Source organism: Nyctibius grandis, chromosome 1 (genome assembly GCF_013368605.1).
Source record: "Nyctibius grandis isolate bNycGra1 chromosome 1, bNycGra1.pri, whole genome shotgun sequence".
In the NCBI taxonomy this organism is placed as follows: domain Eukaryota; kingdom Metazoa; phylum Chordata; class Aves; order Nyctibiiformes; family Nyctibiidae; genus Nyctibius; species Nyctibius grandis.
The window spans coordinates 92,617,274-92,644,412 of NC_090658.1; the positions used below are offsets into that span (position 1 = coordinate 92,617,274).

The 27,139-nt window shown below is 40.5% G+C and overlaps 1 protein-coding gene across 1 annotated transcript in view; it reads left to right on the plus strand.

Annotated features, from left to right (window-relative positions):
• The window catches only part of UBE3D (ubiquitin protein ligase E3D), an 88,659-nt gene that overhangs the window by 13,026 nt on the left and 48,494 nt on the right, over positions 1-27,139 (plus strand). Inside the window, exons 5-8 of the mRNA XM_068405553.1 lie at positions 899-968; positions 3,890-3,959; positions 4,854-4,962; positions 8,793-8,962. Coding sequence (XP_068261654.1) covers positions 899-968; positions 3,890-3,959; positions 4,854-4,962; positions 8,793-8,962 — 419 coding nt within the window. The remainder of the gene's footprint in view (positions 1-898; positions 969-3,889; positions 3,960-4,853; positions 4,963-8,792; positions 8,963-27,139) is intronic.

Consider the following 27,139-nt stretch of genomic DNA (forward strand, 5'->3'; position numbering starts at 1 on the left):
GAAGACTTTTTGAAGTTGTATATACTTTTAATATGAAAAATGCTTTCTGGTGCTGAGTACCAAACTATATTATGCATTGTGTGACAAATACCTTCCTTTTCTTTGATACAAACCAGGTTATAATTTCATAGCATGAGCTATGAGAGTAAATGTTTTTTTCCTCTTCAGCTTTTCCTAAACATTTGTGATTTTATGTATCTCAATGATACCCCTCAGTTTTATGTCTTTCATGCTTTCTCCCATTACGTGTGCTTTCTTGCCGCATATGGAAATTGTTTTTCACTTCTGACAATTATTCTTATTCTTTGTCAATACCTTTTCTGTTTCTGCTTGAATTGAGGGAGACGGGTTGTTCAAGAACAGAATCCACCACACCTTTCTGGAATATCGTGCTATGTTGTGTTCTTCAGCTGTTTCCAAGTGATTCAAAATGCTGTGTGCACATTTTCTGCTCTCTCCTGGGCATTGAACTGGTATTCCTATAAAACTGTCCAGTGGCGAGAACTTTTTACTGAGTGATGGTAGTCACATTGCAGCAGAATATTTTATGTATATATTTGGGAATACTCTTTTCATGTGCATTAGTTTGCCCTTATCAAAATTGAATTTACTTTGTCATTTCATCATCCAGTCACTCAATATTACCACATTCTCCTGTTAGCTGTTACAGGTTGTGCTGTGTCATCAGTATATATTGCCAGATTTTAAAACTAGTATGAAACTTGCAAGCAAGTCAAAGTGTAGAAAGCTGAAATAGTGAATGCAAATCTCTGTGTATGTAAACATAAAGAGAACAGAAACTAGTACAAAGTTCACTATCTACTCTGGATATATAAATTATACATTCCCTTTTCAGAATAACTGAGTGACATTTAAATGACATTTCTTTGTCCTACAGAAAACAAAGGAAAATACCAGAGTGATTTGTAAGCGCTGCAAGTCAATGCTGGGAGAAACAGTATCATCAGGTATGGGATGTACAAACCAAAGTAGACTTCACTGCATCAGCCATTGAGCACTGGAGTTTAAAAACTTTGGAGGAAAGTAGTTTATCAGTAAGGTGCAGGGCTGATTCCTCTGTGTTTGTCTCATTCCCTTCTGGAACATGTGAGGTTGTTGCTTCCAATGTTAGACTTTGAAAGTGATTTACGACAAGGGTTTTCCTCATCCTTGTTTCTGTGGCATATTTGGCTAATTCCAAAGCTTTGGAAGACTCAATCATGGCTCCAATTTACTAGGAATCCCAGTAAAAAAGGAGACCTGAGAAATTACAGGTTGTTTATTTTGTTGTCAGTTCTACATTATAACGGAAAGGTTAATTCAGAACTTGATCAACACAGAACTAGAAGCTAAAGATATGATTGCTAACAGCCAGCATGGCTTCAGGGAAAGGAAGCCTTGTCAAAGAAACAACTCATTTGATGATGAGATGATGAAATTATTGGTTTAAAAGCTGTCATTATATTGAATCAGCAGGGCTTACCTGAAGTGATGTAAAGATGAGTGTCTGGTGGTTTTTAAAATGCAGTTATTAACAGGAGAGAAGCAATGATAAGACTAGCAGGGTTCATTCTTCTACTTGACTGCATCAGTCAGTGTGAGCCTGGCTCAGTTCAGAGATCTGGAGAATATAAAAAATTTTCAGAAAATGCAAAGCCTGTTTAAGAAATCGGTCAGGAGACACAAGACAGAAGGTCTTCTGTTACAGAGGTTCCGATTGTCCTGTACAGGGATGTGAACAGTACAGACTTCAATAAAGCCAAATTTAAGGTAGGATGCATGAAAGCCCACAATGCAGGTTGTAAGACTTTGGGGAAACAGCATTTGGAAAAGAGCTTTACAGATCATCATCAATAATGGATGCCTTAATCTAAGCCTTTGGACAGTTGTAGCAACCAGTAGTTGATGTGATCACAGGGTATGGGAAAAAGCAAATACTATGTAGACGTGCAGGGAGTTGTTCTGGACTCTACGTGGCTGAAGTTAGATAGCATGTCCATTGTTTTACCGTGTTTCTTCAGTACTGTAGGAACTTTATGGAGAGTTCAAAGAACAGACAAAAAAACTAACCAGAGTTGTGTGGTATAAGTCTAGATGGAACCATCTCTGTGAAAAGAGACTAGAGAGCAGACTTGACTGTCATGCTTTGGTACTTCCTCATGAGCAGATACCAGTGTCTTGAAGGTAAAACTGGATTAGAGTGGTGTAGCTGTGGAGGCCAGATTTGGCTTTGAAATTCTTCTGTCAGCTGTTCCTTCCCCCAAGGAAGGAATATATCCCCATATAATCGTATGATTTTTTTCTTGGGAAATCTCAACTTCTATCTCTCTGCAAGCAAACATCTCCTTAATTCCCAATGCCCTTGCAGCAGTAGCACCAATTCCTTACTCAAGGTCACAGCTGGGGAGCTATTGTGACTGAACTGGCTTCGTTTCCTTCTGTCTCCCAGGACTAGGCACAACATGGAACAGACTAAAATTAAACTTAGAAGTAAAATATAATTTCCTAACAATGAGGATAATTAAAAAGGTGTAGTACTTATCTGGAGAAGGAGTGGGATTATTAAGCCTTTGGAATCTTTAAAACAGATTAAGTGTCTTTCTGAAACGCTTGCTTTCATACACTTTTAGTGGTGTGTGTGGACAGAGATCATAGAATCATAGAATGGTTTGGGTTGGAAGGTGACCTTAAAGATCATCTAGTTCCAATCCCCCTGCCACAGGCAGGGACACCTTGCACTAGACCAGGTTGCTCAAAGCCCCATCCAACCTGGCCTTGAACACTGCCAGGGAGGGGGCATCCACAGGTTCTCTGGGCAACCTGTTCCAGTGTCTCACCACCCTCACCATAAAGAATTTCTTCCTAATATCTAATCTAAATCTACCCTCTTTCAGTTTAAAACCATTCTCCCTCGTCCTATCACTACATGCCCTTGTAAAAAGTCCCTCTCCCACTTTCCTGTAGGCCCCCTTCAGGTACTGGAAGGCTGCCATAAGGTCTCCGTGGAGCCTTTTCTTCTCCAGGCTGAACAACCCCAACTCTCTCAGCCTGTCTTCATAGGAGAGGTGCTCCAGCCCTCTGATCATCTTTGTGGCCCTGATCAGATGAGACAATTCCTTCTCCACTTAAAATTTATGGAATTGATCAATCTTTACTGTTGTTTACGTGCTAATGCTTAGTGGAATGAATATATTTAGTCTATATGCTTAACGTGTTCTACTGGCCCTCTGGTTAGGCTGTGTTTGTAGCATAGACCCAGAGCTTCAATCTGATAATATTTGACCTGACTTTATTGATGGGGATTAAATTCTGTACTCAAACACTTCCATTTAGCTGTCTTTTGGGCAACAGTTACTTTGAAATTCAGAATGTATGCAGTATTAGTGTTGAGTTAGAGCGATTTTTGGAAATAAGTTCTATTCTACTCTTTGAGCAAAGAAGAAAATTATTCCCCTGTGTGTGCTGTTATTAAAACTGTCTCTTGTGATTCACTGCAGCATTACTGAGCAGCAGTGGGTACTAAAATACTTATGTAAGCTATGCTGATCTCAGTGCTTTAGGAAAGTTCTTTCAATTCATCTTCAGGTTTGGCTTGAGCTCTTGCTTGCTTTGTTTCAAGATGATTGTTCCCAGCATTAAGTAAGGATCAATATGAATGACAAATCGCTGATCATGTAATTAGCTCAGAGCAGTTTTCTACTGGCAATGTATGTTTTCTGTTATTGGTTTCTTCTCCTCCCACAAACCAAAGCAGAATTTGACCATCTGCTGCACCTCTTAATTGAGTGCTGAACAGAAGTTTAATTAGTATAGTGAGATGGTGACTTACAGTCTATTCTTAAGAAGTCTGTTGTTCTGTTGTGCTTGAAAAATATTTATGTTGTTTTAGATACTGTTAAATATTTTGTCACCGAGGTGATTATTCGGCCATCTGAGGGAAGTTTCAGCACAACACCAAGGTAAAAAAATAAAAATAAAAATAAATCAGATAATGTGCTCAGGTTTATGTTTTGGAAAGGATGCAACAAATGTAGCAAAATTTTAGTTTCCTGAATAATTACTTACAATAACAAAGTGCAGTCAAATTATATGTAATCATCACAGAATTAAGCACTGTAAAGGTAATGTAGTCTGAATTCGCTCATGTACAATTTCGTTTGCTTGTCTTTGTGTATGCTTGTGTGTGCTTGTTTGTGTGTGTATGTGTATGATGCAGAAGGAGAGAGATGGTGTATAATTGGTCACAGTGTCTCACTGTTCAGACGATAAGCCAAAATACAATACTTATTTATTTTGAACTATTCAAGTTTGCATGACATATGGTGACTAACTGTGGAAACGAAGATTACATTATGTAAAGTTAAATTAAGTAAAGCTTGAGATGTTTAATTGGAAGTGAGTTTTTTGAATTTTCAAGTAATTTCATTTGAAGTTGAGACTAAAATGAAACAGAACTTGATCTAGCTATCTGGTATCATGCACTATGTGTCAGTCACAGTTCTTCCTTTTGTGAATTGTATTTGAAATATGTGCATCATTCTGAACTTTGTGTTCATTTGTGTAAAATACGATAGGGAAAAGCTTTTATTCAGCATTTGACATTTGGTATTGGTCAAAATAAAGGATGTGGAGCAATTTAGACTGCTGATCTATTAAAAAGATTCCTGTTGCAGGAAATAGAAAGTCCTCTGGTTTTGGGGGAGAGAAAGATAAAGCTCCATTGCTCAATAAAAAGTGGTTGTAGGATGTGGTGGAATTGACAGTATGGAGATGCTCATATACTTGTACTGCATCAATCGGAATGACTGCCCATGTAGTTGTTATGAAAACATATGTGGTTAATTCTTAAACAGGTCTCAGTTCGTACAGAGCATGGTTGCTCAGTGTCTGGTGGAATTGTCTTCTGCTAAAAGCACGTTTAGATTCACCATAAAAGGGGATGATGGAAAAATCTATATTCTGGTAAGTTTTTTTTTAATCTTAAAAAAGTTTAACCTATGAATCCCAGCTCCTAAAATGTGTTATTTGTGCTGATCACGATTGAGTAAAAAAATAATTAATTCAGTCTTGTGCTGAAGTAGTTCTGAATAGTTCTGTTCAAGTAAGAAGCTCCCCCCATTTTTTAATCATAGAAATACATATAGAAATTTTCTCTATTAATACAGTAATGAAAGTACTACAAATGCACCACAAGTAGCACAGAAGTAACAGTGTATTCTGTTCAGAATATATGGAAAACTTAAGTTTTGACTTTCTAATATATATCTCATCTTCTTGCTCCAGTGCTTATCTTTAATCACCAGAAGTTCGTCAAATTGTATAGCATCTTTCACAAATATTGTCTTAAGTCAGCAGAGACTACTAATGTAGTCAGTACATTGCAAAGTGAAGTGCAAACAAAAATAAAATTGCCTATTATACTTAATGTTCTAAAGCTGTTAAACTTGGTTACGCTTGATATTTAAATAGTGACAGCTCAATTCTTCAAACTTTTGAGATGGATAGAAATTTCGTTGTAGAATTATCTTAATGCTATACACTTGGTATAACCAAGGATGTTTTCTTTTATTCATGAACTAAATATAGGCACAGAATTTGTAATTTTGCAGTTTGTATGAGTAATTCATAGACACAAAGATAAAGAAATACATGATTGTAGATTCCTGCCCTAGATAATCTTATAGATATACTTTGTTGAGGTAGGCAATCTAATTAAATAAAGTGTTTTATATAGACATTGTCCAAGTTCTGTAATTTCCGAACATCCAGATTCTGAGGTGAGTGTATATCTGTTGCTTTTAAATAAATTTTAGCACCAAGGTAACATTTATACAACCACTGAGAAATACTTCTTCTGTGATGGTAAAATAAGGTCTCATCAGCAGACTCATAATTGTCACTATGTATAATCTAATTGAGGAGTCATTAAAAATTGTTGTGATTTTTCCCTTGTGTTTCCAAGTTACCTAATATTCTGATGCCTAAGTTTAGTAGATTATGTATAATGAATCAGTTATTTTCTAACAGAAAAAATCAACTTATTTAGCAGATTGCCATTACTTTTAGCTCTGAGTTGCATTTTTGCCAGCATATTGGTTAGAGGAGCAGGCTGAATTAGCAGAGAGACTGGCTTCTGATTGTCATCCCTTCTTTTTTATTAGTGAGTAATTAGTATTTTTTTGTGTGTTTAACATCAGAAAGCCCTTACTCATGACCAGGGTGAGGTTCTAGGTACTGTGTACACACCAACAGGTGTTCTGGAGTCACGGGTTAAGTCTTAGGACTCAGAGGCCTTGTGGACACAAGTGTAATGTAAGCAGTGTTTGTATTAATGATTGCGAGCAGCTAAATGGTAAAAAATGTAGGTGCTTGAGGCTGTGAGTACAGAGCCAAGTTAGACAAGTCATCCCGTTGCTGATGCATCATGGACCAGCTGTCTCACTTGTTTGTTTTCACAATGAGCCAAAGATTCTCATTCACAGTGCTTATGCTTACGTACCTGAATGCACACAGCTTAGGCTGTGTGTGTGATAATTAAGGTTAAGGTCCCTCACAAGTCCTTCTAATTTTTTTTTTAAACCACAAATATTATGTATACTCATTTTCCTTATTTCCTCTGCATGTGTCACTTAACATTACCAGTTATGTTATTTGTGGATATCTTAATATGAGTTTCTGTTGTTTAAGTTGGTGATAACCAAGTTCCTGAAAGCTATATACTACTTATGGTTTGTTGTGGGTTTTTTGTTTTGTTTTGTTTTGGTTTTTTGTTTGTTTTTTTGTTTGTTTGTTTTTTGTTTGTTTTGTTTTTTGTTTGTTTTGTTTTTTGTTTGTTTTGTGTTTTTTTTGTTTGTTTTGTTTTTTGTTTGGTTGTTTTGTTTTTTGTTTGGTTGTTTTTGTTTGTTTGTGTTTGTTTGTGTTTGTTTGTGTTTGTGTTTGTTTGTGTTTTTGTTTGTGTTTTTGTTTGTTTGTGTTTTTGTTTGTTTGTTGGTTGGTTTTGTTTGTTTGTTTGTTTTTAAAGGATGACAATAAATAAAAGTCTCTTTGTTTCAGGAAAAAAAAATGGTGTATACAGATTTCCTTATTTATCCTAACTATGTCTCTGCCCTCTTCACATTCTCTAAAAGATGAATCACTTGCCTCCTCTCTTCACTCCACTGTTGAAGGGTTCCCTATCTTGAAGTTGCATGACTTACAAGCTAAGAATAAGATGAGGACAGCAAATGGATAGTGAAATAGGAGAACACAAGCAAAATGGTACATTATTGGTCGGCATAGTTTGAAGGATCTTCACCATTTGAAAAGCATCCCAGGAGGCTCCTTCACAGGGAAGTGTTAATAATTTCAAAAGGAAGGAACTCTGTATAGTTAAAGCTAAGTGTGGTGGCAGTGGCCTATGTGTATAGGACACTTCTCTTTTCTCCTCCTTTTCTCCAACACGTCTACAACACTCAGCTTAAAGCTGTGTGTAATGGTCCTGGCTAATGAGGTGTATTTTGCAGTTTAGGCTAGGAAAGTGAACTATGAGTTACCAGAGCAAAACTGATGAACAGCCACTTGCTAAGCCAAGTGCAGTTGCTTGTCATCATTCATGTCCATATGCTAAAGCGATTCTCCTCCTCCCATCCCCTCCCAAGACATCTTTATCAATACATCTCATTCCTCCTTTATGGAGCTTCCACTGTAATGTTCTGAGCCTTGGGCTCTGATAAATTTTGACTGTCACATTCAATTATGACATATACTATGTGACCTGTTAACAGTGGCTTTCTCCCTCCACAGGGGATATCGTGTGTCTGCTACCTAATGTCATGTAACTTGTTTTACTTGAAGCTGATTAGGCCATGAGAAGCAGATTACTCTCTAGTGAGCAGCACTGCATAAATCCTCTTTTCTATGATAAATATTTCATATATAAACATTACATACAGGCTCAGGACTTGTAAAAATTGATTTCCATTTGTAACTCGGATCACTTCACTACTGCAGGCTGTGAATAAAGGAAAAGTCTGACTTTTTTTACAGTGGTTAGCATGAAAGCCCTGAATCCAGTTTGGAACACTGATGCACAATCACACAAAGATTAAATAAGATTCATAATGTGATGCAAAACGTTCAGATTTCTCAAAACTCTCCCCAGTAAATATCCCATGAATTGCTGAGAGCAAGTAGTGCTGAAGAATGGAAGTCCCATTATCAAATTTGATAAAGATTTATTTTCCAAGTAAGGGTCTGCTCCAGCCGTTTGTAAATCCCAGCCTTCCTTTTAGACCACATTAATTGCTGTGTTTTTCCTTGCATGTCTTAGCATTATCCAGTCATAAATATCATGCTGCTTCTAAAAAACCTTCATTTTTGGCAATTCCAGTGAGTAGCCTTTCAGTTCCCTGTCTTTAGCCCTCAGTTGTTCAACACCATATGCTGAACTAATTCCTAAAAAACTATCAGAGAAATAATGCTTTTGGTACTGAAACAGATGACTTGGGACTGTTTCTTTGGTTCTTATCAAAGGGAATGTGCTGCAGCCACAAAAAGAGGCAGCTTCACAGAAATAATGAACTTAAAAGTGACTGTGATAAATCAGGCATCAGTTTATTGTATTAACCCATTGTTCTCCACCGGAGGCTGTGCAGAGTGTGCTGAATAATAAAATGTCAATTTATGTCTGTTAACACTTTGTTAGAAACTTTGTAAGAATGTGGCTTTAGTATCAGCTGATTTAGGATCAGGGTAAAGGAACAAATTGAAATTGACGTCACCTTCAGTAAAATAAATGATTTCTTCATTTATAGATATGGCTTTTAAATTCTGACACATTGCTGGTGGAGTCTTTAGGAAGTTCCTCCTCCCATGGTGTTTTTACACTGTTTGGAGATACTCTCATGCCTAGCTCTGGACCAGTGGGGATGTGGAATGCTGTCAAAGTCCTTTACCAGCCATGCATTAAAAGCAGGAATAAGGAGTAAGTATAGCCTTTTCTTACCTCAGGTTCTGATCTTTGATTTGTTTTGCTTTTTCAGGGCAGCGATATTTCTTTGAGGTTCAGTGCTGGTTTTGGCTGGGATAGAGTTAATTTTCTTCACAGTAGCTAATGTGGGGCTGTTTTGGATTTGTGCTGAAAACAGTGTTGACAACACAGGGATGTTTTAGTTACTGCTGAGCAGTGGTTACACAGAGTCAAGGCCTTTTTTGCTTCTCACACCACCCCACCAGTGGGTAGGCTGGGGGTGCACAAGAAGTGGTGAGGGGACACAGCTGGGAGGGCTGACCCCAACTGACCAAAGGGATATTCCATACCGTACGATGTCATGCTCAGCAATAAAACTAGGGGGAAGAAGAAGGAAGGGAGGATGTTCAGAGTGATGGCAACTGTCTTCCCAAGTAGCCACCGTTACGCGTGATGGAGCCCTGCTTTTCTGGAGGTGGCTGAACCCCTGCCTGCCGATGGGAAGCAGTGAATTAATTCCTTGGTTTGCTTTGCTTGCACTTGCGGCTTTTGCTTTACTTTTTAAACTGCCTTTATCTCAACCCACAAGTTTTCTCACTTTTATCCTTCCGATTGTCTCCCCCATCCCACTGGGGAGGAGTGGATGAGCGGCTGCGTGGTACTTAGTTGCTGGCTGGGGTTAAACCACGACAGGGTGTTTGGACAGTCCATTAATGTTGGAGGTGTATCTCTTTGAAATCGCATACAATTTAAAACTTTTTTTTTTTTTAGCAAAATGCCAGAGGAATAGTATTTGGTTTCTGTTACAGCTAAAGAGAATCTGGTGGTTAAATTTTTGCACTGTAATGTTAAAATGTAGACCAAAGGGTTATGTTGTTCCTAAAGGCACATGTAGATAACTTAGGTATATGATACAAATAGAAGTTGTCTTCCTTATACAGGAGAGTAATGTGCTTTTCATGTATCCATTTTTTACCTGTGTTAACTCACTGTGCACTTTTAGAGCTTGGTCTTTTTTCCGGCTCTGTTGACAGAAGCTGGAAGGATGGTGGTGCTGTGAATCCCATGGAAGGTCAGTGAGTTCTGTCCATAGCGTCAAAATATGCTGCTTTGCAGCTGTAGCTCCAGCTGGTGTAATTCAGGGAGGAGGAAAAACTGCGGGGAGGTAAGGAGCACGGGCTGACGCCTGAATGATGCTTAAGCTTAGCCAGATCTCCCTCTTTGTCTTCAATTTATGTGTTTTGTGTGAAAATCTGATCTCAACTGTCAAGTTACTTATGGGAGTAACCCTCTCTGCACTCCCACAATAAAGAATTTGGACCTCTTTGGTACAGCTGAAACCAAGAGGGTAGAGGTGGGTAGTTATTAGTTTAGCAAATTATACCTGTCTGTTCCAGCTTCAGTCTTGACCTTTTTTGCCTTAAAATTGTGCTTTGTTTTGCAACAGTGAGCTGTTCACAGGACCGGAATTTGTCTGTTTAAGCCAAGTTACCTTCAGTACTACAGGTGTTGTCTGGTGGGTGGCAACAAATTAGCATAATGATCATATCTGTATACACGGACAATGCATCTAACAGTGTCCCTGTTAAAAGGTACTTGTGCATGTAGCGTAGCAGAATAACATGAATAATGCTGTATCAGTGTAGCACACTCTCAGCATAGAGCATATCTTCAAAAGGGAAGTCCTTTTCAGATATGATTCAGAAGTTCATTGAGTTATCAAATTAGCCTCTATGTGTAACTTGCTTTCATCCCGGTGGTGGCATTATTTCAAAAAGAAATGGGGCCCTGAGAGAAGAGGAGAGAGAAGAGGTGAGGAAGGTGGTTGAGTACACTGCCATATAAATGGTTTTTTTGGATGTGTCCAAGACTACTGGAGCCCTCATAAAGGAAACATTTGATTTCAGCAAGCTTTGAAGTCTACATTACAAAAAATATACACTGCGTAACATGTTAAAGCCTTTATATGTTGGAGAGCAAAGATAAGATAATATTGATTAAGCAGTGGCTCCAGTGTTTGCAGGTGATGGGAGTATGATTTTAGCATAATTTTCTGCTTTTGTTTCTGCAGTGATAGAAGAGAAAGCATTGTTTTGTATAAGTCACGCTTAAATAGTGGCTTGGTTTTGTGGTTTTTCCTTTAAACTCTTGGAAACTAGATGACAGTTTTAAAGAGGTATGAATGTATTTAAAATTTAGAAGACATTCCCTCCAGAGTCAGTCAGTACACAACTAATTTATACCCCAAGACCTCATAAAAGTGCAAAAAAAATGTTGTCTCCCACAGACAAGCAAACGTGCATATGAATTTAAATATTTTCGTAGGAGAAGTATATACCTTACAAGAATGTGTGATTCATCATAGTGTTTGTCCTGGATGTTTCCAAGTGTATCCTTTTTATTTTTCAAACAGATCCAATATTGAATAGCTGAAATAAACTCTGACTTAGTGAGAGAATGCAAAATTCTAATATTTAGAGAAAAGGTCATAACTACATTATTAATGTTATTCATGTAAAAGAAAAAATTACCTTTATTAATGTAGTAGCTTCAGAAGTCAGCATTGGAACACCTCTGTGATCTAGATGTTATTTAGTGATCAAAAATACATTTTAAAGTATTATAATTTAAACAGCTTATTCTTAGAATGGGAGATATTGCAAGAACCACTACTTGCTCTAAAATGAAAGATACTTCACTTACCACTCTTAAGTCTTACAGAAGTGTAACTTACAGTTTTGCTTTTCAAGTGTCAGTTCTTTATCACTGAGAGGATTTCATTACCTTAACACATGTTCGGTTACTTTGACATGTTATTGAGATAAAAGTCATATCTACTTAGTCACTTCCCTAGCATTCACAAATGCTTTTCTTGAATCGAGTTCTCAGCAGCAGAATTTTACTGTGAGATTATATTCAGTTCTTTCCATTTCCCCAGACAGACTTGTTACAAATCACTTGTTTCTGAAGACTGCTTTGTTTTTATCTTTGGGATTTTGCAGTGAGCAGGAGGCTGCACTGAGGTTTTAATTCTCCTCTGACTGTGATTGACATCTTCCCTGTCCAGTCCCTGGACAAATCACAGAATCACAGAATCACAGAATGTCAGGGATTGGAAGGGACCTCGAAAGATCATCTAGTCCAATCCCCCTGCCGGGGCAGGATTGCCTAGACCATATCACACAGGAACGCGTCCAGGCGGGTTTTGAATGTCTCCAGAGAAGGAGACTCCACAACCTCTCTGGGCAGCCTGTTCCAGTGTTCGGTCACCCTCACCGTAAAGAAGTTTTTCCTCATATTTATGTGGAACCTCCTGTGTTCCAGCTTGCACCCATTGCCCCTTGTCCTGTCAAGGGATGTCACTGAGAAGAGCCTGGCTCCATCCTCATGACACTTGCCCTTTACATATTTATAAACATTAATGAGGTCACCCCTCAGTCTCCTCTTCTCTAAGCTAAAGAGACCCAGCTCCCTCAGCCTCTCCTCATAAGGGAGATGTTCCACTCCCTTAATCATCTTCGTGGCTCTGCGCTGGACTCTCTCTAGCAGTTCCCTGTCCTTCTTGAACTGAGGGGCCCAGAACTGGACACAATACTCCAGATGCGGCCTCACCAGGGCAGAGTAGAGGGGGAGGAGAACCTCTCTCGACCTGCTGACCACACCCCTTCTAATACACCCCAGGATGCCATTGGCCTTCTTGGCCACAAGGGCACACTGCTGGCTCATGGTCATCCTGTTGTCCACTAGGACCCCCAGGTCCCTTTCCCCTACGCTGGTCTCCAACAGGTCTGTCCCCAACTTGTACTCATACATGGGGTTGTTCTTGCCCAGATGCAGGACTCTACACTTGCCCTTGTTATATTTCATTAAATTTCTCCCCGCCCAACTCTCCAGCCTGTCCAGGTCTCTCTGAATGGCTGCGCAGCCTTCCGGCACATCAGCCACTCCTCCCAGTTTTGTGTCATCAGCGAACTTGCTGACAGCGCACTCTAATCCCTCATCCAAGTCATTAATGAATATATTGAATAGAACTGGTCCCAGAACCGACCCTTACGGAACTCCGCTAGACACAGACCTCCAACTGGACTCTGTCCCGCTGACCACTACTCTCTGGCTTCTTTCCTTCAGCCAGTTCACAATCCACCTCACTACCCGATCATCCAGACCACACTTCCCCAGTTTAGCTGCGAGGATGCTGTGGGAGACCGTGTCAAACGCTTTACTGAAATCGAGATAGACCACATCCACAGCTTTACCATCATCTATCCACCGGGTAACATCCTCATAAAAGGCTATCAAGTTGGTTGAGCAAGACTTCCCCTTGGTGAAGCCATGCTGAGTGCCCCTAATGATCCCCCTATCCTTGATGTGCCTAGAGACAGCACCAAGAACAAGTTGCTCCATCACCTTTCCAGGGATGGAGGTGAGGCTGACTGGTCTATAGTTCCCCGGGTCCTCCTTCCTGCCCTTTTTGAAGACTGCAGTGACATTCGCTTTCCTCCAGTCCTCAGGCACCTCTCCTGTTGCCCATGACTTAGCAAAGATGATGGAGAGTGGCCTAGCAATGACTTCCGCCAGCTCCCTCAGCACCCGCGGGTGCATCCCATCAGGGCCCATGGATTTATGGACATCCAGGTTGCTTAATTGGTCCCTGACCCAGCCCTCATCAACCAAGACAGATTCCTCCTCTATCCTGACTTCTTCTGAGGCCGCAGGGGTCCAGGGCTCCTCAGGACAGCCTCCAACAGTATAGACAGAGGCAAAGAAGGCATTCAGTAACTCCGCCTTCTTTTTATCCTCTGTCTCCAGGACCCCCACCTCATTCATCAGTGGGCCTACATTGCCTCTAGTGTTGGCTTTACCTGCAATGTATTTGAAGAAGCCCTTTCTGTTGTCCTTGACCTCTCTTGCAAGGTTTAATTCCAAGGAGGCCTTAGCTTTCCTAGTTGCCTCCCTACATCCTCTGACAACAGACTTATATTCCTCCCAAGTGGCCAGCCCCTCCTTCCACGATCTGTACACCTTCTTCTTCCACTTGAGTTTGCCCAGCAGTTCCCTGTTCAACCATGCAGGTCTCCTGGTACCTTTCCTTGACTTCCTACCTGTTGGGATGCTCTGATCTTGAGCTCGGAAGAAGCAGTCCTTGAACGCTAACCAACTATCTTGGGCCCCCTTACCTTCTAGTACCCTGTCCCATGGGATTTCCCCTAGCAATTGCTTGAAAAGGCCAAAGTTGGCCCTCCTGAAGTCCAGGGTTGTGATTCTGCTAGCTATTCTGTTCCTGCCACATGAGATCCTGAACTCTACCATCTCATGGTCACTACAACCAAGGCTGCCCTCAACCTTCACCTCTTCAACCAGACCCTCCTTGTTAGTGAGGATCAGATCCAGCAGCGCTCCTCTCCTAGTTGGCTCATCCACCATTTGCATCAGAAAGTTATCATCAACACACTGGAGGAACCTCCTGGACTGGGGATGGCTGGCTGAGTAGGCCTCCCAGCAAATATCAGGGTAGTTGAAATCCCCCACAACAACCAGGCCCTGTAATTGCGAGACTGCTCTCAGCTGCCTGTAGAAGGCCTCATCACCCTCCTTATCCTGATCTGGTGGCCTGTAATAGACACCCACAACAGTATCACCCCTGCCAGCCTGCCCCTTAATTCGCACCCACAAACTCTCAACTCGCTCCTGATCTGCCTCTGGACAGAACTCAATACATTCTAGCTGCTCACTCACATAAAGGGCAACTCCACCACCTCTCCTTAGCGGCCTGTCTTTCCTGAACAGGACATAGCCATCCATGACCACATTCCAGTCATGCGAGGCGTCCCACCAAGTCTCTGTAATTGCCACTAGATCATAGCCCCCCGACCGAACACGGATTTCTAACTCCTCCTGCTTATTCCCCATGCTGCGTGCATTGGTGTACAGGCATTTCAGGGAGCGAGCTGGGCACACCGATTGCACCGAAATGCAAAAATGGAAGAGAAAGAACAGAGGGTTCTTTTTAAGGTTCAGAAACCAAAGTAACTATTGGTTTAGTATTGTTTTCCCATTTTTATATTTCTACTGAAGAACAGTAAAAAGAACATTAATCTGTTTCCACTGATTTATCAGTTGGCTTGAAGTACTGCCTGGATGTGTGCAATAAGACTGAAATCTTTCTGTATTGACCAGGAATGTAAACACAGCAGAAGCAAAAATATCAAAACCAGTACAACTTATTTAATACGACGTGTTTACATTTAGATCTCAAATATTATTTCAAGAATTCTGAACAAAGTGTCTGATTTCTTGAATAGTACAAGTTCCAAATGTTTTAGATGCCCACATTCCATTAATAATTATAATGCTTACCTTGCTTGTTTCCATGCACACACCTGCCTTTGAAATAATGCAAAGGTTTCAGAGCCCATGGTCTGCTTCCTGTGAATGGGGAGTAAGCAAGGATACCTTCTGTGTAGGGAGCAGTCATCAGGAAGTCTGCTTGTGACCTGGACACCAACAGTTGCAAGGGGTAAGCGTGCACTCTAATATCCTGCTGCATGCTAGAGAGCCTCTTCAGTTGTTGCGAGTCACTGGGTACACTTGGGTCCTGTCCAATTCCTGCAGTGCCAGAATCTGGTCTGTGCGATGGGAGGGGAAGCACCTTTCTTACCTGTGGACACTGCAGGGTCTGTGCTGGGTAGTTGGGCCATAGGTTAAGACAGATTAAGGTAAACTAGAAATAAATAATATCTAAATATAATAACATAATCATACATTTGTAAAATGGGGTGAAGAAATGAAAGACAGTCTGTACTTAGTCTACTTACACAAACATAAATCTACTTACTCTGAGCTAAATACATGGTTCTATGGTAGCAGTTGAGGTCTTGGGCTTTGTGAAATTTTCCCCTCACAAGCTGCCTCTGCTAGAGAGACCCTAACTGGGATTGTCTGATAATTCGCATTCAAGCACCCTCTTTTTGAAGTAGCCCTTAGGTTCAGATTCCTTGGGACGCACTTGAATATTTCTCTTGGGGGAAGCATCGTAGCTTTTATACATGATCTTTCTTTTCAACGCTTCTGGGATGGCAGGAGAAATGTATGGTCTCACTCCAAAACTCCTTTTATTCCTTCTTTATTCAGAGCATAGTTTTGCAGTTTTTCATAATTAACATAATGCTTATTTCTCTTCCTCAGATATGGAAGTGTTTTTCCCCTTAAACTAGGAATTATGTCCTGTGCTTCAGTGAGCAACAGAACTCTCTCTCTTTCCTCCAGTAAATCACTGGCATATCTGTCACTGTACCTTTCATTCAGTATTACTCTAAATGTTAACAACGCAAAGGAAACAAACATTTAAGTAGGGTAAATGTTAGTGGCTCATTACTGTCTGCTGAGTGATACCAGCCGCAATGATAATTAAGCCATTTGGAGTGTTTGCTGTTTGGGGGTGGCTGATCCCAAAGCCTGCTGTAACAAAAGCATGTTCTGCATTAGGCTGAATGTTGCTGAGAAGTTGATTACCCTTTGTGTGGCATCTACCTTTTTATCAACAACATGCTGATTCACATTCAATTTGTTGATCTGTGTTGACCATCAGATCCTTTCCAGTAGACTGCAGTCTAATAAGCAGCCTTCCTCTCTGCTTCTGTGCAGTTGTCCTTTGTCAAATTACATCCTAATTTTGTTCAGAACCTTTTTCCCTGTTGGTCATGGCCATTTTGATTCTCAACATGTCATACTGATGGCCCTTCCCAGCTTCATGTTTGTGAGTGAAAGAAGCATCTCTCTTGTTCCAGTCTCCAGGAGAGTGACTGAGATATGGAATAGGACCAAACTAAGAACACGTCATGTGGAGCCTCCATTTATCTTTGTTTGGGCAATGAATTATTAACAGTTGTGCTCTGGGTATTTTCTTCTCTGTATGTTAGGCTGCGTTGCTTAAGAACCTTCAGTAGATTTTAAGGCATTGTGAAGACATGGTTAGGTATATCCAGACATGCTCTTTATAGTGTAGCTCTTGGCATTTCTCCTTGCAGAGCCCTATTCCTCTGGTCTTCCTGAGGGTAGCCTTTAAGTGTTGCACTGATTTGTATCTTACTCCTTCAGCTGTTAAGCAAGGCTAGGAACACTTAGGTGTGTCTTATGTGGGATAGCACGAGTTCTGGGTAGGTCTGTCTACAAGCTAGTCTTCCAGCCCTTGCGGGAGCTTTATGAGCAATCCTTCTACAACAAATTAGTTGAAATTGTATGCTGTCATTTCTTCTTGTCACCTATGAAAAAAGTATGTTACGAGTGTAGTTGAGTCCCATTAGAGAAGTATGCCTCATGCATTTTCTTCTCTGTTCTTACTTAGAACGGATTATGTGTATGTGATTATGTTGGTTCCTCTCCACTTTTCTCTCAGCAAGACTCCTTTTCTCCACCTGCAAATCTGCTGTGCAGACAGAAGAGGTCTTCCTTTCAAGTAACAGGTTCTTGGCAAATAACACCTTATGCAAACAACCTTGACTGCCTGGAGTGATAATGGTAAATACTGCTTAAGTGAGAATGTTGTAAAAATGTGTGAAGAAAATTGAAAATACAGTTACATGGCAATTTGACCATAACTTGATCTCAGATAATATATGTGCATGTACAGTTAGAGGAAAATTATACTTTTCCCATTATAGTAGTGTGCTAGGCACAGCTTTGTCAAAAAGTCATTGATAGTTTTTTATTTCTCATATGCATCTAGAGTCTCTCAGTGGTTTACAGCTTTTGCAGAAGCCTTCTGCTATGTAAGAATTTGCTGCTTATCATTTGACAGTTGAAAAATTACTTCCAGAAATTGTGCGTTTTATTAGCTTAGAGGGACAGAATAAGCGAGAAAATTGAGTTTGTGGCTGAAAACCTGGAGTTTTTGAGTCCCAATGCTTTTATTACAGTCCATGTATAGTGAGCTGTTTATGAAGCTGTTACTGATGTATTCCAGAACGTTGTTTATTTGTCCCAAGAATGGCTTGCATTCTGTATATGACTCCAGAGTAATTCACCTCTCATAAAAGCCCCAAACTTTGTCCTATTTCACTGATTTTTGTACGTCTGAAATAGAATGCCTTTTCCTGGTGTTTCCGTAACTCTTGCCTGTAGAAAACACATGGGAGCACACAGACCAAGAGTTGACTGACTGAGGAGTGACCAATATTTCACTGTTCTGTGTTCTCTTTAAGGTGATTTCTGTAGTATAATAAACTTCTTGTGCTATATCTGGAATGCTTAAATGAGTGGGTGTGATTGTAAAGAGAGCGTGAAGGATCTGTTTTATTCCAGATAATTTTTTTTCTGTTCCCTTGAATTCTTTCATGGTATCAAGTTAAGAGAACTGACACCACAGTGGGGTGGGTTGCCTTAGAAAAGCTGACTGAGCAGTCAGGCAAAGCTTTTTGAAAGATGCAGTCTGATGCCAGGCAGGGTTTTGGGACATGAGTTAAAAAAAATACTTTTCAGAGTTTGATAGACATGTCGAAGTTCTAAGCCTCCTGAACTTTGAATGCTTGGGCTGAAGCTTGGAGGAAGAGATGAAAGCTCCATCTGAGAACTATTATTTTTACCTAGAGATCGCTCTTCAGAAGAAAGAACTGTTCTTCAGTACTGCTAACATCCTTTCCCACCTCTAGGAAAAGATGTATGCAACTTTTAAGTGTAACTTTCAGGAGAAATATCCGTTCTTGTTTATTGAAAGTAGACCTGCCATGTGCAGCACCCTTTTATGGTAGTTACTTAAGAACTTCCTAAACACACCTGAGATATCTTTGCAACTCTTGGAGCTGTCATATTTTTGGTGTCTAATCTTTCCAATTTTAAATAGTCTTAGAAGTACTAACTGTCGTTGAGAAGAATGTTGGAATAAACCCTTCGTCTACCAAATAAGGTCTCTTGTATTTTGCTCAAAAATTTTGCTCATGTTATCATTCCAGCTGAGCTTGTTGCTTAGATTGCCTTTTTTGCTCATCTTTTGAAATTTAGCATTGAAGTCAGAGGAGGTAGGATTCTGACTGTTTTTTTAAAAGTGGATTTGCAATTCCAAAACACTTAGCCATTTGTTAATAATCTGACCAATAGCCTGCCTTTCTTCTTGTGTAGCATGAGAGATGCTGATGTTTCACTACTTGTCTTGCAGGATACTGCTGTTGTACTCTGCATTAGAAGTGTTAAATGCTATATACATAGTAATTGCCAATGTAAAAATAAGAAGTTGACTGTAAGTGCTATTGCTTAGCTACTTGTTATGTTCTAAATTTTAGAAAAAATAGGTAACTATGCTATTAAGATTTATCACATTTAATATGCTTTTGAATCAGGTTTTGTGATTCTGTAATATGGTAGAACAAAAAATTCAATTCAGTCTTCTATATTTTTTTCTATATTCTTCGTATTTATCTGCGAAACACTAATTCAGGTAAGCACAATTTTGGTAGTTCTCGTGTCTCTCTGTTTCACATTGCTGTAGCTCAGCTCTTTTGGGAATCTCAGGATTGGCAATGAGAGAAATGTCAAGTTGGATGGGAAAAAAATGTGAAATAAAAGCAGCAAGACTATCTGAAACTAATTTAAAATGTATAGGCTGAAACAACTGCATTGCCAGGTAGTTAATTCCACTTTTACAGGATGATAAGAATGTAAGAAATGCCGTGCTGGCCCGGAGCAGTGTACTGTCTAGCCCAGTATCCTCCCTTTGACATCCAGAGGTATTCTTTAGAGTAGCATGTGAACCTCAGCACTTCCTTGTACTGATCAGCTCTGTAGTTGTTGTATTAAGGGTGTTAGAGGGTACAGCCCTGCCTCTTTACTATCTATTCATGCATCTTTTGACCATCTATTTGAATAAACACTTTTTGACCTTACTGGTGCTCCCTGCCTTCACAGTCTCTAGTAACAGCAAGTTCCAGAAGTTCACTACTGCTGTGTAGTACTCTTTTAACCTCTTCTAAACTGATCTCCTGTTAGTTTCAGTGAGTTGCCTCTAGATCTAGGACTGGGGGTTTTAGCAAACAACAATTCTGTATTCATACTGGCAAAATGGACGTGAGGATCCTGAACTTTACACTGGAATTAACAGCATGTGGTGTTCTTGCTGATCACATGTAGGAGTTAGATTTACTGGCCAGTTAGTTGGAGGGAGAGCAATGTCACATCTAGTCAACCCTTACTTGACAGGTATATATTTCTAGTAGATTCATTTTGCCTTTTCTTGTAACACTGCTTTTTTGAAAGCCAGATAGCCTAAATGCGATAGTGATGATCTGTTGAGGATAATTTTGTAATTGTAGGTCAAACTGTAGCAGCTTTCCACTTAGAGGCTTACAGTTTGTTTCTCATAGATTTATAAAGACTGTTGGGTTCACATGGGAACTGTAAGTACTCAACTCCTATAATGCTTTTTAAATGACAGGATCCATTTGAGCAGGCAGGAATCCTGTAATGAGCCAAGAGTGGAAAAACAAAACTTATAAAAGCCTGTTGAACAGACTGCTGACAAGAGCTGCTTAAACCTCAAAACTTGATTTACTGAATTCTAAGATCTTGGGCTGTTTTAAATTAATTAGCATTTGTTGTTTCTATTGTATTTCTCCATGACAGGCCGCGTAAACTAACAATACTTAGATTAACAAAATGATTCATACTGCTAATTTTACTTGCAGTACTTTTTAAATCAGTAAGGCTAAAGCAAATTGGGAGCATATGACTTGAGACCAAGGAAGGCTAATTTGTGAAGTTGTTCAGGATCGTTCCATTTGTGTGAGGCAACAATAGGATATTGCTGTTGGTTTCTTATTTTGAATGCTGTAGCATCAAGGATAAACAGAACAAGCAATTCTCATGCTGGCTCCTCTGAATACTGGCCTTAAGCTATAAATGAAATAATTTGTATAACTAATAGGCATAATAAGTGATGCCTATGTGGATATGGATGTTTGAGGCAGGAGATATGACTGGAAAGGTGGAAGGTGTTGTTCCAGGGAATAAAATTGTTGCAGAACTTTAGAATTTCAGTCAAATATATTGCCGAATTTCATTCAAATAATTGCTGAAGGCAGGACTATTAGATCTACTCAGAAGTGAGCTGTTGGATTGACTGGGACCATTTTCCCTCTGTGTATGGTTAAAAGAGTATTAAATTTGGTTTACATTCTTCCCAGAGTGTATGCATTACGATAATACCTGTGAAGCCTTCAAATTTTTCCTTACTTCACAAGAACACTGACTGGATTCTGGTGTTACAGAGTTCTCCATAGTCCCGGAGGCAGGAATGCAGAAATCACTTGAGTGCCCCTGTGGGCCCTGATTTTGCTGGCTTTCCTGGAGAAAGCTAAATTGTACAGTGTCTTGTTGAAGATGGCTCTTCAGGGAAATAACTGCAGGCATGCGTGTTAGCTGGCTGTCAATGTCTCCAGAGCTGCAGCTGGGGTTTTTCAGCTGGTACTGGTGGGCAGCTGCATAGTATCAGTAGCAGAACTGGTTAGAAGTTGGATTTTAAACTAAGCACAATTTTTCTTTCCCCTGTAGACATTGATTTTTCTGAACCCTCCAAAACTGTTTTATTTTAGTATGGAAATGTTGTTGAGGTAGCTGCACTTTTTGTATGTACTTCTTTTTCCTTATTGTCTGGCTTCTCAACTGTCCCATGTCTCTCACAAAGCAATATGGTTGAGTAATATAATGTGTTTCCTCTTTTTCGTCCAAAGTTGATATCTTGTGATGGAAATAATTGTATGGCCTACAGAGAACACTTCTGAAGCATTTCTAAGTATTTTTTACACTATTTTTTTCTGCAGATTTTAAACTTCCTCCAGAAGTTGGGGAATATTTTTTGATTTGGGAAAAAGAATAAAATCCAGCATAGTTTTGAGCAGCTGGAATTAATGCTGGTAATACAAAGAATCATCTTCTGAAAAAGGAACTAAAAGGGGCTCTAAGAAGATTCATCTGATGTTTAATGATTTAGTGCATTTTGAATCTAGTATCATTACCAAATGTGAGCTTTACTGGTTGTAGTCGTACCTAAAAAAATTGTCTGTCGATATTCTCTACTTACTATTTTCAGCTGTTTTTATATTATTGCTGCAAACTGCTGTTCAGCTGTTGTATTTCAAACAGAAGTGGCTGCATGTTGTTAATATTATTAAGGCCTCTAATTTTTCAGTCATGTCATGATGATTAAGAAATACAAACTCTTGTCTGATTTGAGAGATTTTATTGAAAACTACATTTGTTTTTCTGAAACTGATGAAACTCTCACTGGCTACTGCAAGAAGCAGCTGGTTACTGAGAAGCTGTTTTTTGCCTCCCAACATAGAAATTCTGCAGACACTGTTAGCACCTCTGCAGCTCTCCTTTACACTTAGGATCATTGAAGTTAACACAATTGTCCACGTGAGTTTCTTGTATCAGCAATTATGTCTGATGCAAGTCTAATTCAGCAAATTGCTTCAAAAAGATAACTGTAATGTTTATTGACATTATGCCTTCAGTAGAAATTGGAGAGAACATAAAGATATAGTTGATTATGAAAAAGTTTAGACGGGGGATTGGAAGCTTTCTAGTATCAGAGCAGTGAGGTTCCTGCAGAGCCTTCTAGTAGGAATAATATTTTCAAGAAGAATAATATTTTAATTGCTCAGGAGCGATGCATCCCAACAAAGAGGAAGGCAGGCAAAAACTCCAGGAGGCCTGCATGGATGAAGAAGGAGCTCCTGGATAAACTCAGGCACAAGAAGATAGCCTACAGAGGATGGAAGCAAGGACAGGTAGCCTGGGAGGAATACAGGGAAGTTGTCTGAGCAGCCAGGGACCAGGTTAGGAAAGCTAAAGCCCTGATAGAATTAAATCTGGCCAGTGATGTCAAGGGCAACAAGAAATGCTTCTATAGGTATGTCAGTGATAAAAGGAAGACTAGGGAAAATGTGGGCCCTCTACCGAAGGAAACAGGAGACCTGGTTACCTGGGATATGGAGAAGGCTAAGGTACTCAACGACTATTTTGCCTCAGTCTTCACCGGCAAGTGCTCTAGCCTCACCACCCAAGTCGCAGAAGGCAGAGGCAGGGACTGGAATCACAGAATCACAGAATGTTAGGGATTGGAAGGGACCTCAAAAGATCATCTAGTCCAATCCCCCTGCCGGAGCAGGATTACCTAGATCATCACACAGGAACGCGTCCAGGTGGGTTTTGAATGTCTCCAGAGAAGGAGACTCCACAACCTCTCTGGGCAGCCTGTTCCAGTGTTCAGTTACCTTCACCATAAAGAAGTTTTTCCTCATATTTATGTGGAACCTCCTGTGTTCCAGCTTGCACCCGTTGCCCCTTGTCCTGTCAATGGATGTCACTGAGAAGAGCCTGGCTCCATCCTCATGACACTTGCCCTTTACATAGTTATAAACATTAATGAGGTCACCCCTCAGTCTCCTCTTCTCCAAGCTAAAGAGACCCAGCTCCCTCAGCCTCTCCTCATAAGGGAGATGTTCCACCCCCTTAATCATCTTCGTGGCTGGAAGGATGAAGAACCACCCACTGTAGGTGAAGATCAGGTTCGAGACCGTCTAAAGAACCTGAAGGTGCACAAGTCCATGGGACCTGATGAGGTGCATCCATAGGTCCTGAGGGAACTGGTGGATGAAGTTGCTAAGCCACTATCCATCATTTTTGAGAAGTCATGGCAGTCTGGTGAAGTTCCCACTGACTGGAAAAGGGGAAACATAACCCCCATCTTCAAGAATGGAAAAAAAAGGGAGACCCGGGGAACTACAGGCCAGTCAGTCTCACCTCTGTGCCTGGCATGATCATGGAGCACATCCTCCTGGAAACTATACTGAGGCACACAGAAATCAAGGAGGTGATTGGTGACAGCCAACATGGCTTCACTAAGGGCAAATCATGCCTGACAAATTTGGTGACCTTCTACGATAGGGTTACAGCACTGGTGGATAGGGGAAGAGCAACTGATGTCATCTACCTGGACTTGTGCAAAGCATTTGACACTGTCCCACATGACATCTTTGTCTCTAAATTGAAGAGACATGGACTTGATGGATGGACCACTCAGTGGATAAGGAATTGGCTGGATGGTCGCACTCAAAGAGTTACGGTCAACGGCTCAATGTCCAAGTGGACACCAGTGACGAGTGGCGTTCCTCAGGGGTCGGGACTTTTTTCAAGGGCACGTAGTGGTAGGACGAGGGGGAATGGTTTTAAACTGAAAGAGGGTAGATTTAGATTAGATATGAGGAAGAAATTCTTTACTGTGAGGGTAGTGAGACACTGGAACAGGTTGCCCAGAGAAGTTGTGGGTGCCCCCTCCCTGGCAGTGTTTAAGGCTCTTACTCATCTTAGAGGTCATCTACTCAAAGGCTTCTCTTCTCACTGAGCTGGTGTCTGTGACTCAGTCTTCCCATGCCTACTTTACTTCCTTTTGTCAAAGCTGTTTTAGTCTGTCTGTAACATCAACTCCTGCATCAGCATTGACTTAATTGGCTAAACCTAGATCTAATCTTCCATCGAAATCCCCTCTCTCTTCCGTTTTTCTTCTGCTCTTTCTCATGTCCAGAACTCAGCTGCCAGGCCGTATGTTTCCCCTTCGTGTTTCTTGTGCTTCTAAGCTGAGACTAGCTTTCCCTGTTTCTTGATCCATAAAATTTTAAGAAAGCTCAGAAAACTAAATTAAAGGGCCAAAATAATCTGTGTTTACTGATCTGACTGTGTCAAGGTATGTGTGTGTGCCCAATGCAGTGCCCACAGTGCTGTCTCAGAAGGATGGCTGATGGCCCACGTGATTCCTCCAGCTCTGCTTCGTGTCTGCAGCAGGACTCTGGACAGCTGCATAAGTGCTGCAGTGGGCTCCATCAACATAAGCATGGATTATACAGACACTGTTAAATCTCTGCCATAACAGAAGGGGAAAGCCTCAGAATAGTTGAAAGGGAAAACTTGGGAATTAGCTCTGAAGAGAGGAGGTGTTAAAATTAGGGACAGTTTTGTGAAGGATGAAGAGGTTATTTATGGAAGAGTATTTCCATGCACAGAGGAAACCTGACAGACATGTGAGGACACATGGTGACTGAGGATAGGGGAAAGGGGCTAGTGGAAAGTTGATCTTTCCAGATTGGCAATTACTCTGCTGTGAGTTTTCAAAGTGGACTGTGGGGTGTAGTAAAATCTAGTCGTTTGCGCATTTATGACCTATCTCAAAAATGTTGCTATGCCAGTTTATGTTTTTGAATTAACCTTAAGGTTATTTTTAGGAAAGGAAGCTGTGTTCTTGACTGCTGCATTTATTTATTTAGGATTTAATTGCTTGTTAAATTTGACTTGTAGCCACACCTGATTTTTAATGTCAGTGTTGTGTCATACCTGCATAGAGTGAGCATCTGTACAAATTTTGCCACAATCACATCAGCGAAGAGGGAAAATGATAAAAATAAACTGTTTCAGGAAAATTATTATTTCAGTGGGAAAGGGAAAATATGGCATATGTGAAGTTCTAACTTTAGTAATTAGGCTTTTGTTTCACAATGGTTTGATTGAATGAGTGGAAAGAATAAATTTTATTGTCAGCGAATTCTCAGAATCAACCAATTCTGTGATTTGTGGTGTTCCTTACTTTGCTGCAGGTTCATGTAATGACATCTTGAAGTCCTGAATTTCCTTCTCTTCTGAAGTCAGTACATCAGAAAAAAAAATTAAAGCAGCAAGCTGAGAGCTTTTTGTGAACAGTGATTACAGCTTTTATTTGTACAGCCGGATAACTTCTCCCTTTGGATTCAGGCATAATGTTCTGGAGTGCCTGGTATTTGTGAATACTTCTATATGGAATATCAACAGCACTGTGGAATTGATTTAGTTTTACCCAAAGGTTTAAAAACCAGAGGCCAGAAAACATTTTCATCTTTATATTGTAGTGAAAATCCATTTCAACTTCAGAAATGGCCTCCTGCTTGGTATAATAGCTCTTAAAAAGGGGAATTAAGGTTTATGGAGCATATGCAAATCTTCATGTGGCACAGCTGGTAGGAATAACCTGCACGAGAACATCCAGGGAAGTGCTTTGTGCTGTGGCCAGGGAATCCAGGGCTTTAGGTACAGGGCAAGAGAGGTGCTGTGCCATCACTGATCACACAGACCACAGATCACAAAGTTCATTCAACTTTGATTTAATTAGATCTTTTTTATTTTTTTTAATAATTTTTCTTCACCACTTGCCTGGTTGGTTGTGCTGAGGAAATAAGTGTTACTATTTGTTGCTAGTCTAGGGCCCTGAATGCCCACCTACTTCAATACTATTAGGACAGGGTATCAAAGACACCATCCCTCTGGTAGTAGGTGCCGGTGTTGAGGCTGCTGATTGATCCAACAGTGGTGGTGAGGAGCAGTGGGAGGTAGGCAGTCAGAGAGACCTGGTGAGAAGATACTGGCATCTAACATGAGTACAGTTCATATCATTTGCCTAGAAGTTTCAATAGGCAGCTCTGTCCTAATAAGTGATAGATCAGCTGTGAGCTCTGTGGTTATGGGTCATATTTTCTACATAGTGCCTAATGCCATGCTCCCTTGGTTTGTGATTAGAGCCTTCCCTGGGGACTGTGGTGTGACCACTAGTAACAAGGCAAGGGGGTACCACATCGCTTACTGGGTTTGCTGCCTGCCCATGGGGTGTACCACCTCTGTTCTGCTCTCCCTGCCTAGATGAGGGACTTAGTCAGATTGTCTTGCTTAAGCCAACCCTGCTTTTCAGTCATGGTCTTATCTGGGGTTACTGTACCAAATGTTCGGCCTGCTTTTGCAGCACAGACATCTGAGCCACATGACAGTGAAGTCCTCAACTGCTGCAGTTTGGAGCATATGGTTGAAGGTAAATTGTTGCCAATTTTGGATTGCTTAAAGACACTGTCCTGTGAACCATGGCAGTTTAGGAAACAAATGATGAGCAGTTCAGATGTCCAAGCAGGGTCAACAGCTGGGACCAGTATCTTCATCAGCTATCTCATCCCTGCTCATCAATCAAGTCACTGAGTACCTAAAGCTAAGTGATGTGAACACCTCCCAGTGTGCTCACAGTGTGCAGAACCAACAAGTCACACCAGCTTTACAGCATTTAAACACTGATTCTGCATGTCTTCTATTTTCAGCTGAAACTACTATTTTTTTTTAATTAATCATTACTTAATA